Source organism: Anas platyrhynchos, chromosome 3 (assembly GCF_047663525.1).
Source record: "Anas platyrhynchos isolate ZD024472 breed Pekin duck chromosome 3, IASCAAS_PekinDuck_T2T, whole genome shotgun sequence".
Lineage (NCBI taxonomy): Eukaryota > Metazoa > Chordata > Aves > Anseriformes > Anatidae > Anas > Anas platyrhynchos.
In genome coordinates this window covers 70,006,362-70,025,551 of record NC_092589.1, presented here as the reverse complement: position 1 = coordinate 70,025,551, position 19,190 = coordinate 70,006,362, and the positions used below count along the sequence as shown (strand labels likewise).

At 34.9% G+C, this 19,190-nt stretch overlaps 1 protein-coding gene and 1 long non-coding RNA gene across 2 annotated transcripts in view; one reads left to right on the top strand and one right to left on the bottom strand.

Moving 5' to 3' along the window:
- NT5DC1 (5'-nucleotidase domain containing 1) overlaps positions 1-19,190 on the top strand; it is a 146,933-nt gene that overhangs the window by 102,180 nt on the left and 25,563 nt on the right. Inside the window, 1 exon segment of the mRNA XM_027454680.3 lies at positions 1,913-2,010. Within this exon segment, the coding sequence (XP_027310481.2) occupies positions 1,913-2,010 (98 nt within the window).
- LOC106018870 (uncharacterized) lies at positions 11,986-17,343 on the bottom strand. The gene is made up of 3 exons (XR_001193290.5): positions 16,657-17,343; positions 15,277-15,434; positions 11,986-13,015 (listed from the first exon to the last, which is right to left on the bottom strand). It is a non-coding gene; the product is annotated as an uncharacterized lncRNA (long non-coding RNA).

Genomic DNA, 19,190 nt, shown 5'->3' with positions numbered 1-19,190 from the left:
AATGAAAATTCATAGGTAGCCTCATAGGGAGACCATTCTTGATTTTAGTTGTCTCAGTCTCATGGAAAATTGTCAATTATTTGAAAATGACACGGTTAGCTAGATTTTTTTTTCCAATAAGCTTCTTCAATTGTTGATAGTATTTTAGTGCTTCTATTTATCCTGGACTTGCCATCTGTGAATTCTGTGTTCCTTGCAAGAGTATTCATCATTTTTTAGATGTTATAGATAATACAGTCACCCAAGCAAAGAAACATTTCTACTAAAGTAAAATACATGTCACAAATTGCAAATGTTTACATTTTCCAATATTGAAAAAATAATCGTGCTTTAAGCAACATTTGCCTGATTTTATATTTTAGTAACTTCAAAACCTGCTGGTAAGCATTATTTTTATTATTTCTTGCTATAGCTCCCAGATGGATGATATAATAAATGAGGTCTTAGAATAAAGAAGACCTTTCCTAGAATAGGAATAACTGGCACCTCAAGAAATAGTTCATCTCACGGTAGGATAGATAGCATGAAATTAAGTATACTACACAAAGCTATAGAAAATCAGACTTCATTGCTTGACATATGAAGATATGCAGACATATCTTCTCAGAACAATATGACTGCTATTAAAGGCTGTTAGGTAGAAAGTTCACAAGTACTGAATGAGCAATAAAGCTTTATGGGTTTATAAAACAAATACAAATACCAGATTAAATGTTCTTCTGTATGTGGTATCTTTAGTTGTTCTGACCTCTCTATACCCAGGATAAAGCTTTTATATGAGCACTGAACTTTTCTGTGAGGGGCCAAAAGAAGCTTTAACTTCTTCCCACAGGCTCCCCAGAGTGAGGGAAGGAGAAGAAAGAAGGCAGAAAAAAATGTGTCCCCTTTTCCCAGATGGACAGAAGCAATGCTCTTTGATCCCTGGTGGCCTTAGTGTTTCTCAGAGTTGAGATGTGGAGCTTTTAAGAGCTTTCTGCTCAAACCGGGAGAGAGTAAGGATTAGCGTCCAGAAACTTCAATTCTTCGCAGTTTCAACTGGGGAAATATTTTAATAAGGCAAATCAACAAGAAGGCCTGGATTGCTCCACAGATGCAAGATGGAAGCCATATCAGAGAAAATACTCCATTAAACAAAGTGTTTAGAAACAAGGGTGAAGCCAAAATCACCTTGGGCCTTCACACCACTACAAGCAGGTCCTGCAAGAATTAGCTCTGGTTGTTACAGTCTCAAAAGTTCAGAGTTCAACAGAAGAGAAATGTGAAATTTTCAGTCTAGGCATCCTTTCCATTACAGATAACTCCTTTCAGTTAAAAAAAAAAAATAAAACTGTTTCCCTCTCACAATCAGAGATCAGTGGTTAAAAAACTGTAGGACACTCTGCTGGAAATTGAAAGAGAGGACAGAAATGGTGTAATTAGGATTTTTTGTAGTATATGGAACCCCTAAATCCAGATTTAGAAGAATATATTTCTAAGAAATTCCCTTTGTAAGTAAATCACATGACTTCATGTATTCATGTTTTATAAAGAAAACCCCTTATTTACACCCTTCCGTATATCTGTAGTTATGCTGTCACCTGAGATCAAACTATATCATCTGTTACATTTTGTCCTGATATTTCAAAACTCCCTGGTCCAAGAAACTTCTTTTTACAAATAATTAACAATCCTGAAGGTACAGTATTGTGGGTTCTCAGTCCAGCTGTCTTTTCAGTTTTAACTACATCAGTACAGAAGAGCAGCAGTGACACTGAACAAACATCAGAAAAAAAAAAAAGTGTCAGAAGATTCCTTATTTATTTTTTGTTGTTGTTGTTATTTTCTTAAGTCTTTTTATAAGTATATAAGTATGTTTGTATACTTAAGTATATTTAGTGTCATCTTAGCTAATTTAATTTCCTTTTATTTCTAGGAACGATTTTGAAGAGTATTTTGATATTGTGATCACAAACGCTTTGAAACCTGGTTTCTTTTCCCATACCCCAAACCAAAGACCTTTCTGAACTCTTGGTAAGTAGCAGTCATGATTCCCTTCTCATCTGCTTACATCTGTCAAAAAAAAAAAAAAAAAGTGAGAGGACAGAAACAGACTAATCACCTAGACAACATATTTTGAAAACATGTGTCTCAGTAATCCAGCTAGCAACTTTTGAACCTGTTGGCTTGTTTCAGTAAATTTAATAGACAGGCAAAAAAAAAATCTGTGCAAACAAGGCCGGAAGAGAAGAAAAAGCAGTGAAAATTCAAATGGATTCTACACAAGACTCTTCTAGAGATAGTAGTAAAAAAAATTCTTAAGACTGAGGAGCACTGAGAAATTAATTACAATGAAAAGGCAGAGCTGTGACTAATTTAAAATGGTATTGAGTCTCAGATATTGCAATATTAATGAAAAATAAAGAATAATTTTCTTTCTTGTGCTGACAAGATCATAGTCAGAAAATCAAGTTTAGTTCTGGTAAAAAAAAAAAAAAAGCATACTAAAAACATTTGAAGAATTTAAAGGAAGTTCAAAGAACAGTACAAATAAAATTGCAATGTTAAAGGAAATGATTTATGATGGAAACCTGACGGTATTAAATGTGTATTTTGGCTAAATCACAACAGAGTAGGCAAAAAGGAAGTGCCCCTGTACTCAATTTAATTAAAACATTCTGAAGTGTTTGGCATGTTTGAGAACCTAATGCTGTCCATTAGGTAATTAAGGTTGTAACAAAAGACATTGACAAGAACAGTATGTGTTGAACTACAAATAACAATAGAAACATGGCTGAAGCCAGTTATTTTTTCCACATTTTAGTAAATATCCCGATGATTAAAGGCTACCTGAAAATGAATCTTATATCCAAAATAGCATAAGTCAGCATATATTGAACTGTGTTTTAGCATTTTATGACAGGAAAATCAGCTATTCCAGCCCAAAATAAATTTTGCCTGTGGAACCTTTATAGTAAAACAATATAAATGGAAATATATATATTGAAACTGAATTTTAATGTTTGATCTATTTATATAGGAAAGTAAGCAACATAAATGTTAAATGTAATTTTTAAAGGTTTAGTACAACTAGGAAATTGCAAGTTGACAATTTTAGAATAAATAAACTCAGGAGGGAAATTGAAACTATTCCTATGAAATGAGAATAAAAAGTAAAAACATAAAGTGTGAAAAAGGCTCAGTTCTGTAAACATTTTATTTAATTTCATAGCATGAAAACTGAAAATAAGACATAATCCACTTTGGATATTTTTAAACAATCTTATTAGCCTCATTTCCTAAGGAAATCCTGCTGTGTCTCTCTGTCAGTAATCCAGCTAGTAACTTTTGAACCTGTTGGCCAGTTTCAGTAAATTTAATAGACAGGCAAAAAGTTTTCTGTGCAAACAAGGTTAGAAGAGAGGAAAAAGTCTCCATTAAGAAATATAGTGTAGAATTAGTTTCATCACATTATTAGATTAGTACCAATTTTCATGAAGCTGTTACTTTCTTATGCATTTAAACAGGAACAGTGTTCCCTAGAGACCTCTTACTAGCTTGCTGTTTTTCATTCACTTTGTATTTTAACATTACAAAGAGGCTCAAGTGAGGGTTGGTCACTCAGTGTGTATGCTGCAAAATTACTGCAAAATAAAGTGTGACTAATTACTGCAAAATAAAGTGTAGTTTCAGTTCTGGAGACCTGACTATATAAAAAGATAAGTGATAGATATCTAAGCAATCATTAGATAAATAATTACTATTAACTTGTTAGTAGGCATCTTTTTAATAAACTTGTACCCAATGGATAGTAAATGGTTTGTTCTGAAAGACCAATCTGAACATTCAAAGCAAAGAATTATGCGTATAGGCATACGCATAATTACGCATGACAGGCTTTTGGAGACATGGTTTGAAATAGTGAAGAGCTTGTTTAAGAGTATGTGAAGTTTTAACCACCAAAATAGGAATAATCATATAAGAAAATGACCAAAATAATATGGTTTTATAATGAATCTTTTGCTTCTGTCCCTCTGTGTTCCTTGCAACAAACCTACAGCTTCAGGACAGGCATTGATAACTTCACACAGTTGCAACAGATGCCAAGAAACACAACACATTTCTAAAGCAGTGCATGGGGGAGTTTCTGATACTTTTTTTTTTTTTTGAGCTGGATTTACAATTTCTAATGTGTTGCTTCATATCAGAACTACTGAAAATTCCAAATTTCATCTAGCTTCTTTCTTTTGCCACTGTGGATTAAGGAAAATAGCCATTGTGCTTCGCACCCTCTCTTTTCTTAAATCATCGGACATAATTTATGAGGGAAATAGAACTACCTCATTTTTTCTTTGAAACAGGAAAAAAAATATAGGTGGACATATTTTCTTAAACCACAAAGGGTTTCTTTAGGAAATTAAGAAAAAAGCATTCAGTAAGTGAAATAAATTTTGTTCTGTGAATAAATTTGTTGTGGAAAATGATGTGAAATAACTTCAGTGGCTGAACTGCTTATCAATCCTATCCATTTCTCTAGGGCTAAGTTTTAGCTGTGTTCTTCCATCAGTGCATCTGAGTTAGAACAAATTTCTAACGACACACCTAGTTAGGTTTGCCCTTATATTCCATTTTGCCTACATAAAAATGTAGGCAAAAAATATGGAATGCATTCTTAATTTCAAACACCTCAAGTGTTGTATTGTGAACTGGAGCTGAATTTTATTAATACATAAAAGGATTTTTGCTGCAGATTTACTAAGAGAAAGCCTCTGAAGTTTACAGAAGAGAAGGATAAATTCTTTTCAGTGCATAATTTCAAAAAGGTGACTGTGTTCAGTAAACATTTGAAACAGGACAACATGATAAAGTCATTGTCTAGAAGTGTGACATCAGATAACTGTTGTGCAGAAATATTTTTTTTCAGTTGGCAAGTAGTTTTAAAACTAACCCATTTAGAACAACGAAAAATTATTTTAATTGTGCAATTAAAAACGCATCACTACTTTGAGTTTCAAAGCATGCAACATTTAAAGAAACCAAAACACAGTTTGAATTCTTAAAAGAATTGTGTGACTGCTTTTTATTAAACTGAGGCATTGAAAAGCACAATCTTTAATTATTTATTTTACATAGTTATCTTTCAAAGTGCCATACTGTTAAATGGAAGAACAGTGTATATATATCTTTCTAGCTTGTAGAATAGCTACATTTATTATTACCTGGTAAAACCATTTTTATATTTATGTGTAGCTAAGCACATGTTTTATGAGAACAGCGCTAAACAAAAGTCTCTACTCCCATAATACAAATACTCCATAATTTATCTCAGGCACTTGTTGTTCACAAGGTTACATTTTCTTTTACAGAGGGAAATTCTTTAAATGAATCTTGAAAATGCTAATAACATCTGGTTGACCTGGATCTGGTTGACAGTGTTTGAGTAAATCCCATGTTGAGAGTACTAGTTCTAATGATTGCCAAATATATATTTTTGGAATGCAGAGTTAAAATAGAAATGCTAAAGATAGCCCTAATTTCCTTGAAATCCTTTAAGTCTGTATGTACAGCATATTCTCTCTTGGTACTAAATAAAACTTTTACATCTTTTATTTCCAGCTCAGGAACAGTTACTGTCTACTTTGATCTGTTTTTTTTGTGATAAATTAAAATTGCATTTCAGATTGTTATGTGTTCAGCATCTAAATTTACAATACATATTTTAGAGTTTATGTACTGATATATATGTTCATATATGCATCTTCTTTGCATGAGCCAGAGAAGATCCTATGTGTGGAGTAGTGGTGGATGAAATTTTTCTGTGAGGCTCTGTGACTTTGTCCAATGCGTAGAGAAGCGGACCTACTTTCCTTCTCCTGCATGTTTTCAAATCCCACTTTCAGTTACACTTCTAGGCTGGCTGCCTTATTCCTGCATTCAAATTCCTGTCCTGCTTGTGGTGCCTCTCCTGTATGATGTAGTCTCAAATTCAGTAAAGTCTTTCGGTCCTCCAGTTTTTTCCAATTCTCTTGTAACTGCCACAACTCACTAATTAAGCTTTTTTCCTCCCTCAGTGATTCTTTTCAATCCTTTTAAATACTACTACTACTACTTCTTTAAATAATATTACATTGGTATGCTATGACCTGAAAAGATCAATTAGAAAAGAAAATGAGGGGACACGATATAAAATGACATACTTGTAGTGTGAATACAGTCTTTGATTATTAGGGTCTGCAAGACTTAAGGAAGAGATGATCCCATGTCTGCATTTTAAGTTTTCTTCTGTGACATCTGGGCTTGATTACTGCCAAAGATGGGAGACAGAATTGGGTGGAGAATTGAGCCTATGCTTATACATGTATAGCTATTTTTATGCATTTATATTCTAAGGCCTTTTAGGCCCAAGGAGTGGGATCTGGAAAGGAGTGACTTCATTCCCCGGACATTAAATGTGTAAGACATAACTTCTTTCTAGACTGTTCTTTTTATTTGAAACTTCTGTCTTCACAGGCAGAAGAATACTAAAGTACTTCCCAATAAATATTTTTAAAGACCCTTAGCAAAACTTTAACATATATATATAAAAGGTGGAAATTTTGATATAGATGCATTCCACTGTTAAAAGAGAATATACCTTTTAGCCTTGCATCATTTCACTTATTCAAAGAACATATATGCCATCTCCAGAAAATGATGATATTTTCAATGAAATCACTTTGAATTGAGTATACAATATAGCTCAGTTGTTATAATTCCTACATAATAAGTGTCTCAGTTGCTACCTCTACAACAAAGGCTTTTTGAAAACAAAAATGTATATATATTTTTAATTTTTTTTTTACCTTTAGCCTTAGAAGTTAAAACTCCATAAATCTTACTTTTTTTTTTTTGCCTGTATTAGTTGTTCTGATCATCTCTCTTCACCAATCGTAGAAGCGCAGAAGCAGCCACACCAGGACATGTGGTTGCTTCCCACCCAAGGGCCCTGTAGGCTTGGGAAGCCTTCTGCAGAGAAGTCCACTCCCTTATTGACTCCTGGTGTTTCTTTATATAATGCAGCTGTGCTTGCTGCCTTTTTTTTTTTTTTTTTTTTTTTTTTTTGAACATATTGATTCTTCGTATCAGCCTGAAAGCTTGTGATTATTGTGATAATTGCTGCATTAATCAGAAGGAATAAAGTCCATAAACGTTTTCCATATGACTTCTAAAATGAGTGCCTTCGTGTTGTTAAAACATCCCCCAGTGCCATATAGTCCGTGAAAGCAATGCAATGCTTTTCATGGAGATTTGTTTAGCAATTCTATGGAGTATATTGCTACTGTTTGTCATGTATTTCCTGGATATTTAGAAAAGGAGAAGGAAATTTATAACTAATAAATGACATATGTTTATACTCTAGTTTTCAATACTGGATCTTTTTTTACCTCATGACATCACGACTTTCAGATCAAGTCTGTCCTTATTCTCTAATACCAGTAACAGGTTTTGTATTTCACTGGTGGTTGGGGATCCACTGTTTAAGAGATAAAGCATCTGGTTCTACACCCAAGTCACCAACGAAAAATTATTTCCTATTCATGACTAGAGATTACCCATCATTTCTGGAGGAAGTGAAATTTCTTTGTAACCAACTAAGTGCTGATGAAAGGCTTTAAATAGAATTTTTTTCATATTCAGTAATAGATCCTGATTTTTTTATTATTATTATTTTGAAAACCATAAGGATTATCGAGGATTATGAGGATTATTAAGGACTATAAGGATAATTATGTTACAGACAAACATTGAAAATGACATTGTTTGTTACCTAATGATTTATCAATTAATCTTCATAAAGTTTGCTAGGTAGTACCTATATATAATTTGAAATCAACAGTTTGGGAATAATTTGAGAACAGAGAGCTGATCATTTCCTACTGTATCATCAACATGTTTGTATTTAAGCCATGTGATTGGTAAAAAAGGAGACTGTAGCAAAGGACCTCTTCCCTAACAGTTAAATTTTATTTCATGTTTGCTAAACATAGTTTTAGCTGACAATAACAGTCTGGATTTTGTTTTGTACATATTCGGTACAGTGGTCTCTGTGAAAGTATCAAAAACAGATGCAAAAAAAGCAAAATAAAGTTGGGCAAGTGTACACATGCATCCTTTTGTGAAGTAGAGTCATGATAAAATCACGGACAGACACAATTCATTTTTAACAGCTGGTACCAAAACTAGTTTTCTTCCTTGGCATAAAACTTCATTTGTTCTGATAGATTTCAAAGTCCTTGTCTACCACATTTGATGGTCATTGCCTCATAAAAACAAGTGTTCAGAACATTTGGGTTCCATTGCAGAGACATCAAATCAGAGATTGAGGAAGCAAATTTTTATTACTAACTGGAATTGTGTCATAGAACCATGGAATATCCTGTGTTGGAAGGGAGCCACAAGGATCATTGAGTCCGACTCCTAAGGACTCCTATCATTATAGCCCTGTTATTAAATGATGTGAGGGACAAATCTGCAGTTTGTATTTGTATACGTATCCACTTTTACAGTGATGTAGTTAAACTGGTTAAAAATTACTGGAAGCTGCCACCCTGTAGTAGTCAAACTGCATGGTAGCCAAAGAACAAGTAAAACAAATTTTAAATGACCATACTTCCTTTTTGGTATCTGAGCAGAGAGGTCATTCCTTTCTGCTAAGGGAAAGGAGGGGGTTTGTTTTGTTTTGTTTCTTGGAATGGGCTTTTCTGGTATTTGCTTCAGAAGTGGTGGACAAACAGATTCTCATTGTGCCATTTATATATACTCACTGATCAGAAGCTGGAGGTTTTGTGGCCAAGTTCAGTTTCTGTTTCTACAAAGCACAGTACTGTAAACTGGGAGTATAGGCCAAGCGCTAGGATTTCAGTGGCTGCCCCCCCTAACTGGCATGGTAGGTACATGGCTATCAGCTGAGCCAGCTGTTGGAAAGTGGGTTGGATGCTGTCTCTTGAGCTCCTTTGGTCGATGCCTCAACTATATTAGCCAGAAGATCTACGAAGCTATTTCTTCAACTTTAGTCTCTTGTCCAAAAATATTGAGGCTTATGAAATTACATGGCATGTATACATAGGAATTTCTTCCCATCCCCAACTGCAGGCCTCTATCAGCAACACAGTTTCAGCCACATTTGAGTAGGGCTTAGTATTCTCAGAAATAATGCAGATTCTACAGACTAAAGAGGGTGTATGGTCTGTCTGTCCCAGATCAAGGAAAGGGTACAGTGTAAACTGATTCCTCAACAGATATCTAAGTATCAACACAGGAGAGTCTGGCTACAGATGACCTAGCTACTGGAAAAGCATCCATGAGACACTAAACCCTATTGACATTCAGCAAATCCAACTGCAAGACACAACTTCAGATGAAACTAGGCCCCATTATATCCCCTATTGTTCACAAACAACTCCTTTTTTATTTAAAAATAAAAAATTAAATAGTCTTTGAAATAGGGCATCTGTTTGTTTTTGAAGATGAATGCTGAACTGTAGATACATTCTCCAATGCCTATCCTTATTTAAAAGAAAAAAAAAATGAAATAAATGTCTCAAGCCAAGTTCTTTATATGTTTGCATACTGTTCAAAGTACCACAGAGGATAAAAGGAATAAGAAGTTATTCATCCAAAAATCAAAACACTGAAAACTGCAAAGTACTTCTGTGTAAAGACAGCAGGGGTTGCTTCAGCTGATTACCTTTGATATTAAATACTGTGTTTTGCACTAAACTGATAAAAATATTATGGAAAGCTATTTCAAAGAAAGCTAAAGCTTTCAAAACTGCATATAAACAATATTCCTTTTGTTAAAACTGGAAAACATGTTTAGCATAATTGCCAAATTGTCCAAAACAGAATTCTTTGTCTATGGCATGAGCATTTCATTTTCAAAAGGAGCTGCAGTAACTAACTAACACTATTGCAAAATCCTAGTTATTGATTTTATTACATTATATTTAAGGCTTGGATAAAACTCAAAACCCTGTTGTTTAAGGTATTGTGCAAGCACATGATAAGAGTCACTCTCTGTCTTCAAGAAGTTCATGGGCAAAAGAGATAAACAATTGTCAGAAAAACAAAAATACTAGCTTTTCTATTAGAGCCAAGAAACTGAAAAAGATTGAATGACTTACCCATAATCTTATCTCTGGCAGATCTGCATATTTAACTAAGATCTCTAATGTCCTAATCCAGAAGCAGTGAGGAATTGTAAACTATGTTTGCATAAGGACTCAATGAGAGTCTTGACTGTGAAAATCCTTTTAGCTCTTTCCAAAGATTCCTAATGGAGAAGTTAAGATAACAGAATTGCAATTAATCCTTCTGAATTTACTTTTTATGGTTCAGTAATATATCCTTTATAAGTTTAAGGAGTTGGACCTTCTAACTTGATGTGGTCTACACTGACATTTTCAAATAATACAATAATTATTCAGTAATAATTTCAAGTTATCAAAAGCAGTAAGCTAGAACAGGTCTTTGTGTTAGAAGACAGTTCTATACCAATGATTTCTTAAAATTGGTTATTGGTTATCAGAACATGCTTATGTTTAATTTTAATGGAAGAAATTTTCTTCATAGTCAAGTATGTCAAACCTTGCTGATCTGGTGAATTTTGAGTTTATTTTAAGTTTTCCAAGCCTGTATACTTAGAAAAAGTTTACTAAAGAACCTATTTCTGGGAAATATATTGCTAAATCTGTAAGTTGTGATGATGCTTTAAATGTGGTTGCTATACATCATCATTTAAAAATAACAGTTGTTTTAACAACATAGAGTGGTTATATAAACTACAAATAGAGTTAATAACAGTAGTTGTATTGAAATATTTCAACACATATACCATGTGGTAAGGAGGCCATTAGAAGTCAGGATCGATAGAAAATTCTCAGTCATAATTTTGAAGTCACTTTCTATTTTCATTTATTTCAGGATATTAGCAGAGAATGGAACTAGAGTTTGATCTGGATTGCAACAGCAGTATTGGGGAGATAAGGCATGAAAGCTGCCATGCTTAGGAAACCCAATTCATCCAAAACGTCTTTTTTTTTTTTTTTACAGCAATAAGACAGCCAAAAGGCCTATCAGCCCTACCCTCTCTATGAAGTGAATTCCCACAGAACTTGAATTGTCATATCCTAGCCTGTATTTTTAAAACCAAAGCCAAAATACCTAAATGACCAGTTCATATTTCAAACAAAACTGTGTTCAGCATACAGACTTCTGTGGCTTAAGGGAATTCTTCTCCAACACATGAAAATATTATTAAGGGGAGATGATTTTTTCTTCCATAGTCTCTGAGAAAACATAGCCAAATGCATGATTTAGAAGCAGAGTAGTCAGCACTCAATGTAGATCACATTTATAGTGCGATAATACTCTAACATAAAGTGTGATGCTGAAAAAGATTTGGCATTTCTTACGGAATGTGAAGACCCAATACTATTTGGAAGAAAAAAAAAAAAAAAGAAATTATTATCTTCCGTACATGAGTAGGGCTTGCAGAAGGAACTTTTCGCAGCATTAATAGGACCATTTCTGAAATAATAACTCCAGTTCTCATTGTTACACTTGCATAAAAATATTGAAAGTTTGGAAGGGCTGATTAAGTGATTACATTTGATGGAGATGTGAACTTGCTTAATTTGATTCACTGAAGAGAATGTTAAGATGTAGTATTAATGATCAAGTGGCTTGTGGTGCATGGGAGCTCAGGCAATGATAATATAATACCTGAAGAATGTATAACAATTATTTATATAGATATTTCAATACTCAGAATAGCAACTCTAGAGTATAACTTTTTTTTTTTTTTTAATATTCTTTCTGGTTATACAAAATATTTGTTTTCATCTTCATTCTATTTCTAAGCACACATAAGAGCATCTGTCCAGGACTGGGGAGTGAAGTCAGAACTAAATTGGAAATCCAATAGGACTGAAAGGAACATTAGGGAAAAAAAAAAAAAAAAAAAAAAAAAAACGTGCAAGTCAACTGCTATTTTGGGATTAAGAGAATGTATATTTCCTTTTGATCTGTTTCCTGCATTTTCAGTATAAGATGGTTAAACAAATACATTTTATTTCGTCCATGAAATGGAAAAGGTCTCAATGGAAAGCTTATTAACTCATACAGATGATTATCAGACTCAACTTCTGTTTACAAATAGGATGTTACTCCATTGTTGTCTTAGTAGGTTTCTCTTCTTGCCAGATAGTATTCAGAAACAAATTCTTGCCATTTAGTTGCAAGCCTCTCCCTTAAGTAAAAAATTGACAGACAACTGCGTCGTAACGGTGATTTCCTAGGTCAAAAATCACAGAGGTCTATTTTGGTTTAAAAAGAAAAAAAACGGTCTACTCCCATGCCTACAGCAGCTAAGGTCTGGCTGCTTGCAGGATAGATCAGTACAAGTTTGTAAACTTTACTAATGTACTAAGACTCAGTGCAAAGCTGTGTGAATTTAGTTGGTGCACATTTAGCTTGAACTTCACATAATAGTCCTTAAACCACTGTCAAATTCCACAAGGAATTTTTTGGAAGAAAAAAAAATCTACATCATTGGTAGATTTACCAATACAACTTTGCAGAGAAAAAAATATCCTTTGTCGTAGATTATATATATGTAAACAGTAAGTGAGGAAAGTTATTATTTTTTATTATTTTTGTCCTCTGTGTAATTATTTTTATCTTAGACAAAGCACCTGGTAAAGAGTTACACTGTCATTTGATTTTTCATTAATTTGGAAATTGGGATTGAGGCAGTTTGTACTAGAGCAAAAATGGAGGGTTGTGTGTTGTACATTCCCGTCAGATTGGGAGCTGGCAACCACTGCAGAAAGCTTCTCTTCAGCATAGTTTCCATGAATCTGTATGTGCTGGTTTTCATTAAGAAGCTTTAGAGTTCTCTTGTGTGTTCTCCCAGAATGTCAAGCTTTTATTAAGGTTAGTTTGTAGAATTGTTTTTCACAGAAAGCACATGTTGCTTTTTGTACTGCAGGCATCAGACCTGATATTGGAAGCAAATAGTGAAAGGAGCTGGTTAGGAAGACCTGCAAAAGAGCTGAGAACACTTAGAGGAATCATGTGGAAAGCCTGCACTGAGATGTGGTGTGCTTTGACACTGAACCCCTTCCTTGGTTTCCCAGTTTCTAAATCCTGAGGCTTACTTTATGTTTATGAAGCACTTGGGAGAGTTGGAAAGTGGTAAGTGGCATAGAAGAGCTGCAATAAATAACAGGTGTGGACTTATTGTGCATGGGGGACATCTTAGGTGAGTAGAGAACTAACTAGCTCTACAGCAGCTCTGCTTCTCCCACCCAGTACAGGGCAAATAAAACATCAGAGACCACAAAGCCTGGACATTTCTTGGCTGACAGTCAATCAGGGGACATTGCGTTGGTCAGCAGCAAGCCCTCTGGAGCTGATGTTCAAAAGGGAATTATTTCATACAAACTGAAAGCTCAGGAAAAGGTAAAAGTGATGTACCATATTCTTCTTTTCTCTCTTTGTTTTTCAGTCTTTATTGTTCACCTAGGACTCCAGATGTTTTAAACTTAAATATGTATGTTGCATGTTTTTCTAGGTAGAGTTAGCAACCACAGGACTTTTTCTCTTCATCAGTAAACACATTCATTCTGAACTGATTCTTATCTGCTGCAAAATGAATTTATATATTGTTACTGTCCACAGATCCCAGGTGTCTGAGATACTGCCAGACTAATGCTGAGCATTCCAAGATGATTATTTTTTCTGGAATAATAGTAGCAGGAGATTTTATCTGTGAAATTCCTACATACGGACATCTGGCATAATGCTCTTGATTCTGAGAAACAAGGTAAATTGCATGTTCACTTAGACACTGAGTGGTTTTGCAAACCACACAAAGTGCATAGATAAGGAACTGCAGAATTATAGGGAACGTCTTGGGGATCACATCCCTTTCACTTCTTCAAAAAACCAGTACTGCAAATCTTTCATGTTAATCTCCTCATCAAAGCTTAAGCTTACTTTCTCAGAAAGTAATAGTTTCCTTTCTTCCTTGCCATTTCCAGCCTGGTTATGTTGTTCTGAGAGTTACAGTGAGTGTTTGACACATAAAAGTTTTACCACTTTCTTAGAACATTAATTTCCCTAATGTTTTTCAATTAGTTTATTAACTAAAAAGTTACACTATAACTCAACTGATTTAGTAGTTTTTAGGAACCAAGTTTTTTGTTGTTCACTGTGATGTTCCCTGACACCTTGGACACACGTCTAGCCCTGGAGCAGGCCTGAATAAGCATCTGAAATCCCTGCCAGTTGTTCTAATCTTGCCAACTTCTTTGCCCCTCCTGTGAATCCATCCAATGACTTGTGTCCACAGGGCCATGAAATTGTCTCCAGACCTCAAGACTGACCTTGCCATCACCTTTCCATGTCTTTCGTGTGCACATGTACCTGGTCCTTCCCTTCTGCCTAGCTTCTGTCACAGGTTGTAAGATTCAAAAGGGATGCCAGCATGCATGCCTTATATAGACAAGTGGAAGGATGTATTTCTTTAATTTCTCTCCTCTCCTGTCCTCTCCTCTCTTCTCGATGAAAAAAAAAAAAAAAAAAAAAGTTTTAATAAGAGGGATGGACAGGAATTATTTATGAACCAGTTCCACATCTTCCTGTCACCACCAGTGAATCAGGCATAGCACAGCTGGGGGCCTCAGCCCCTGCCCAGCATTAGGAGGTGCCCAGCCCAGGCTCCTGTGCTGCAGGAAGGCGCTCGCCACCCGCCCTGACCTCTCCAGGCTCAGCAGCAGCACTGGGCAAAGGCAGCTGTCCTGGGCTTGGGTGGGGTTGTTCTCTGAGTCAGGGGACAGGCTGAGCCAGGTTTTAATAACAACTATCTATAACTATTGTATGCTTGAACAGACACTAACAGCCAGAAGGCAGTGTGGATACGTTTCATTCCCCAAATTACATGGAAGGTTTTGTTGTTTCTTTTCTAGTACAAAATGCATGTGGTAGTTGAAATAAATTTTAGGAAATATTTTAATGAAGTGTATATTCAAAGATACATAATTTTGCTTTTTCCATAGTTTATGACTTCTAGATAAGCAGTTCAACAGGAAAAAAAAAAAAAAAGAAAAAAAAAAAAGATAATTTAAGTAATACAGTTGTCACAAAAACATGTATTAGAACATGATGCTAACTCAAATTTGAAGTGTTAGAGAATAATAATCTTCATTCTCAGGAGTTATACTGTATCTCCTAATGGAGAATACAGAAGAGACTTACTTTTTCTGCTGAGATGCATGTTGCAGAACTTGTGCAATGCATAACACTCTGTTAGTTCCCTCTGTAAAGCTGCCTCCTATTTGCTTCTGTGTTTATCTCCATTCTGTTTCACTGCTTTAAATGTAGGCAATTACTTGTTCCCTCTCATTCCTTCTCTCCTAAAGGGGAGAGATACGTGTTACTTTAGACATTGAAATAACACAATCTCTAAAATCTTATAAATTTAGTAAGTAACAAATGTAAGTATGGAGAGCAAAGCAAGTGCAGCTAAGACACTTTCTAGGTGAGCAAGCAGCATGCTCCCTAGGACAGGGAAATAGCAAATTCCTGCATTGAGAACTTATGCAATGAGGAATTTGTCTTCACTTTCTATGTCTCAGTTATATACCTCCTTCTATATTTCCCAGCTTACATAGATGATTTATATTCTGTGCTGGAATAAACTGTACAGACCCAGGACTGACACTGCTGCTCTTCCTTACAATTTTTCATGCTAATGAGAGTGGTAGCATGCAACCCATATGCTCCACTTTTTTACATATATTTATGTGTAAACATATATGGATATATATGTATAAATTGATATATATATATATATAGCTGCAAAACTTCAACATCAAATCATCTAGATAGTGGATAAGAGTTGAAAAAGTGTGTTGTCTAGTTAATCCTTTCTACAAGATAACTTATATGAACAAGCCCTGTAGATGTCTTCTAGCATTTCTCAACAGATTAAGAAAATGTTTTTACCTTCTTAATGATTAAGAAGAAGGGAGGGTTTTCTTTGTTTGTTTGTTTTGATTATTATTTCAATTCAAATTTTAATTATGAAGTTTTGAATTTTGAGTTAGTCTTTAAAGGTTGATGTAAAACTGGAATTTTTCCCCACCCATCAGACATAGCTGATATTAGAAGAGCTGGAATATGAAAAAGAATTAATTAATAAAAATAAAGTAAGGATTTTAGGTAATAAGGAAAACAAAACAACAACAAAAAAATGGAACTCTCATATGAACTATAACTCAACTTTGCCATGTTAGTTTTTAATAATATATCATAAATGAATAATACATGTGCTGTACATTTTTAAAAACTGAATTAATGAAAATGTCTATTCTGTATTCTGAGCAAATGTGTATGTGCAATAACTATGCATGCTCTTGTCTACTTCATGATCATTATACTATTTGAATTTAGGGAAATTAAGAAATTAAAATCAAAGGCTCCTTGCAGCAGCTGTATCAAATTGTCTATTCACTTTACATAATAAGGTTTATACCTGAAATACTAAGATATACATATATTTAAAAAATAAAAATAAAAAATAACTTGCCATAACAGGATTAAAGAACTTTCCTTCTTTCTTACTTTCTTACTTACTTTCAGTGTCAGAGCTTGAGGTAAATGATGGCAGGAAGTTTTTCCCCACCACACTGCAGTCCTGATTTTCAGTGTAGAAGAGCAAATTCCAGTGAGTCTTATTTCAGTAGGTGTTGTTAGAGAGACTTAGAAAGTTACATTCAGCTGCATGATAGCAGCCTGCTTAGTGCAAGGAAGATATGTTGTGTGCATTCAGAGGTTAGGTCAGAACATTTGGCTGGTGGCCCTCATCTCATCTACGCTTCCCTCCAGTACTTCCCTTTTCCTGAAAACTTCAAGGAATGTTTGTTTGGCCATCTTACACAAAAAGCTGAGCTTCTCACACAGTACTTAGTCATTAGTACAACCAAATGCTGCCAGCCATAACAACTTCCTGAGAGGAACGGTGCTGTTTCCTCATACAGCCACACAGCTCAGTACTTAGAGATGCAGTCCACAATGGGCCACAACAGTCTCCAATCACTGCTCAGGTTAAACCACTCTGGTTTAGATTAGCACGATTTCAAAAGCAAAGAACTTTTCTGGAAGATAACCCAAGAAGAGCTTCTTAGCAGCTGAACAGGGCCAAAGAGATCCTTTGTCTTTCTGGCAGAGCTGCGAGCTCTGCATGACTCTGCAATGTCCCTGGGGCAGCACTTCCTCGGACAGCAACCTCTCAGTCTGCAAATTCTCCACGGCTGGAGCTGCCTCTTTCTAAATACAAGCATGGTAGAAAAATAGCTTGCTTAGTTAAAACTCCTATTTCCTAAGAATTAGTTCAATTCGTACTGATTGTATGATCGATAGACAGTACTTCAGTAAAAGAAAGGGCATTTTGCAAATGTCAAATTTTTGTACAGCAGCAAAGCAGAACCTGTTAAGAAAAGTTATAGACAGTTGCTTGAACTGAACTAACTGTATGTTCTTGAAATGATTATATGTTTTATTTTGATTTCTCAGTTACCATTCCTCTCCTGGCTTGTTTGAATTTGAAATGGTTTCTGGAAAGGCTTGTCTCTCTCTATAATTATATGTCCTCTAGGAGAACTACAATATTAATATTGATAGAGACATTCGGGGATGTTTGTCTGGATATTGGAAGCTCCACATTTATGAGGCTCTGGAGTCTGCCTACAAAACTAATGAGGTCCAGAATGCAACAGTTCTGGGGAGGGAATGCATTTCTTATCTTGTCATGTGGCACCCTCCCAAAGATCCCAGTTAAAACAAAAACAAATAAACAAAAAGCTTACAAAATATATGCAAGAAAGAAATGAAACTCAGTATTTTTGTCCCTCTTACCCTTCCAAAATAGAAGTTCCGTGAGTTATAGATACATTTAATAAAATTATAGAAAAGGCTTCACCAAATCCATGCATGAACAGAGTTCATTCTAGAAATGAACTTGCAGATGAATCTTTTACCAAAAATAAGGAAAAGAAGGCCTTGCTTGTATTTCATCATTTCAATGTTTTAAATAGAAATGCTTTGTTCATTAGCCAGACTATTCTTGGGAAGGTATAAAATTAATGCTTTGACAGATTTGAAAACAAATTGCTAAATCTGTAGTGATGTGTTATTTTCAGTTCCTGTAACACAGTAATCAAAACTTCCTAAAGAAACTTACTTGCTAACTGCTATAAAGGAAATAGTGATTTTCTTGCAAACAAGTAAAACTTCAGTCTTGTCTCTACATACCCTAGTGCCTGGCACAATTAATCTTTAGCAGTAGTGCTGATTTCAATCAAAATAAAGACGTTTAGTGGAGCTAAAACTGTAAAACATTTTTAAAATTCATTTCTCTAAGAAGTTTGTGGCTTTTATATGCCCAGGGCACTTTGAAAGTTTACTATATCTTTCACTTTGGTCTTATTAGGCCTTATAAAAGAGCACAAACACACAAGTCCATCATGAGAAAATGAAGCATTAATAATTAGATAAGTAGTACTTATGCATTATTATGAAATAGGTATGGGGTTTTTGTTTGTGTGTGTTTTCCACAGGATGGTATCCATACTTTCCTCTGCTTTGTTTATAGTGTTTTTTTTGGAATATTTCCAGCTTTAACTAATACTGTTATTTAGCTCTCCGCAAGAATGAGCATGTATATTTTGGGGTTACTGAGGAAAAGAAAGTTGTATCACTGACTACATAAAATTAAAAGAAAAAAAATCCAGTTTTCAAAGGTGAATTTTAATTTTGATTAGTTCATTTTTTGTCTCATCAACTACAATCCACTGCAAAGAGGCAGAATGGTGCAAAGGCAGGAAGGGGAACTGATCTTCAGGCTCGGCACTTTCTGAAAAATAAGATACAACAGCCAAAAATGGATACAACCAAAATCACTAGTCACTTTGGAAGCCTTAAACTTTTATTTCATCACCTCATCACAGGAATAATGTGTTCCTTATCACTTTCCTGCAGCCATCCAGTCAGATAGGAGGCTAGCAAGCACTGGTGCGTGTGCAGGGCAGATGGATCTCAAGCTGCTTCCAGGGCACAGAAGTATTTTCAGGGATGGCAAAACACACAATGACACCTGCATGAATACTGAC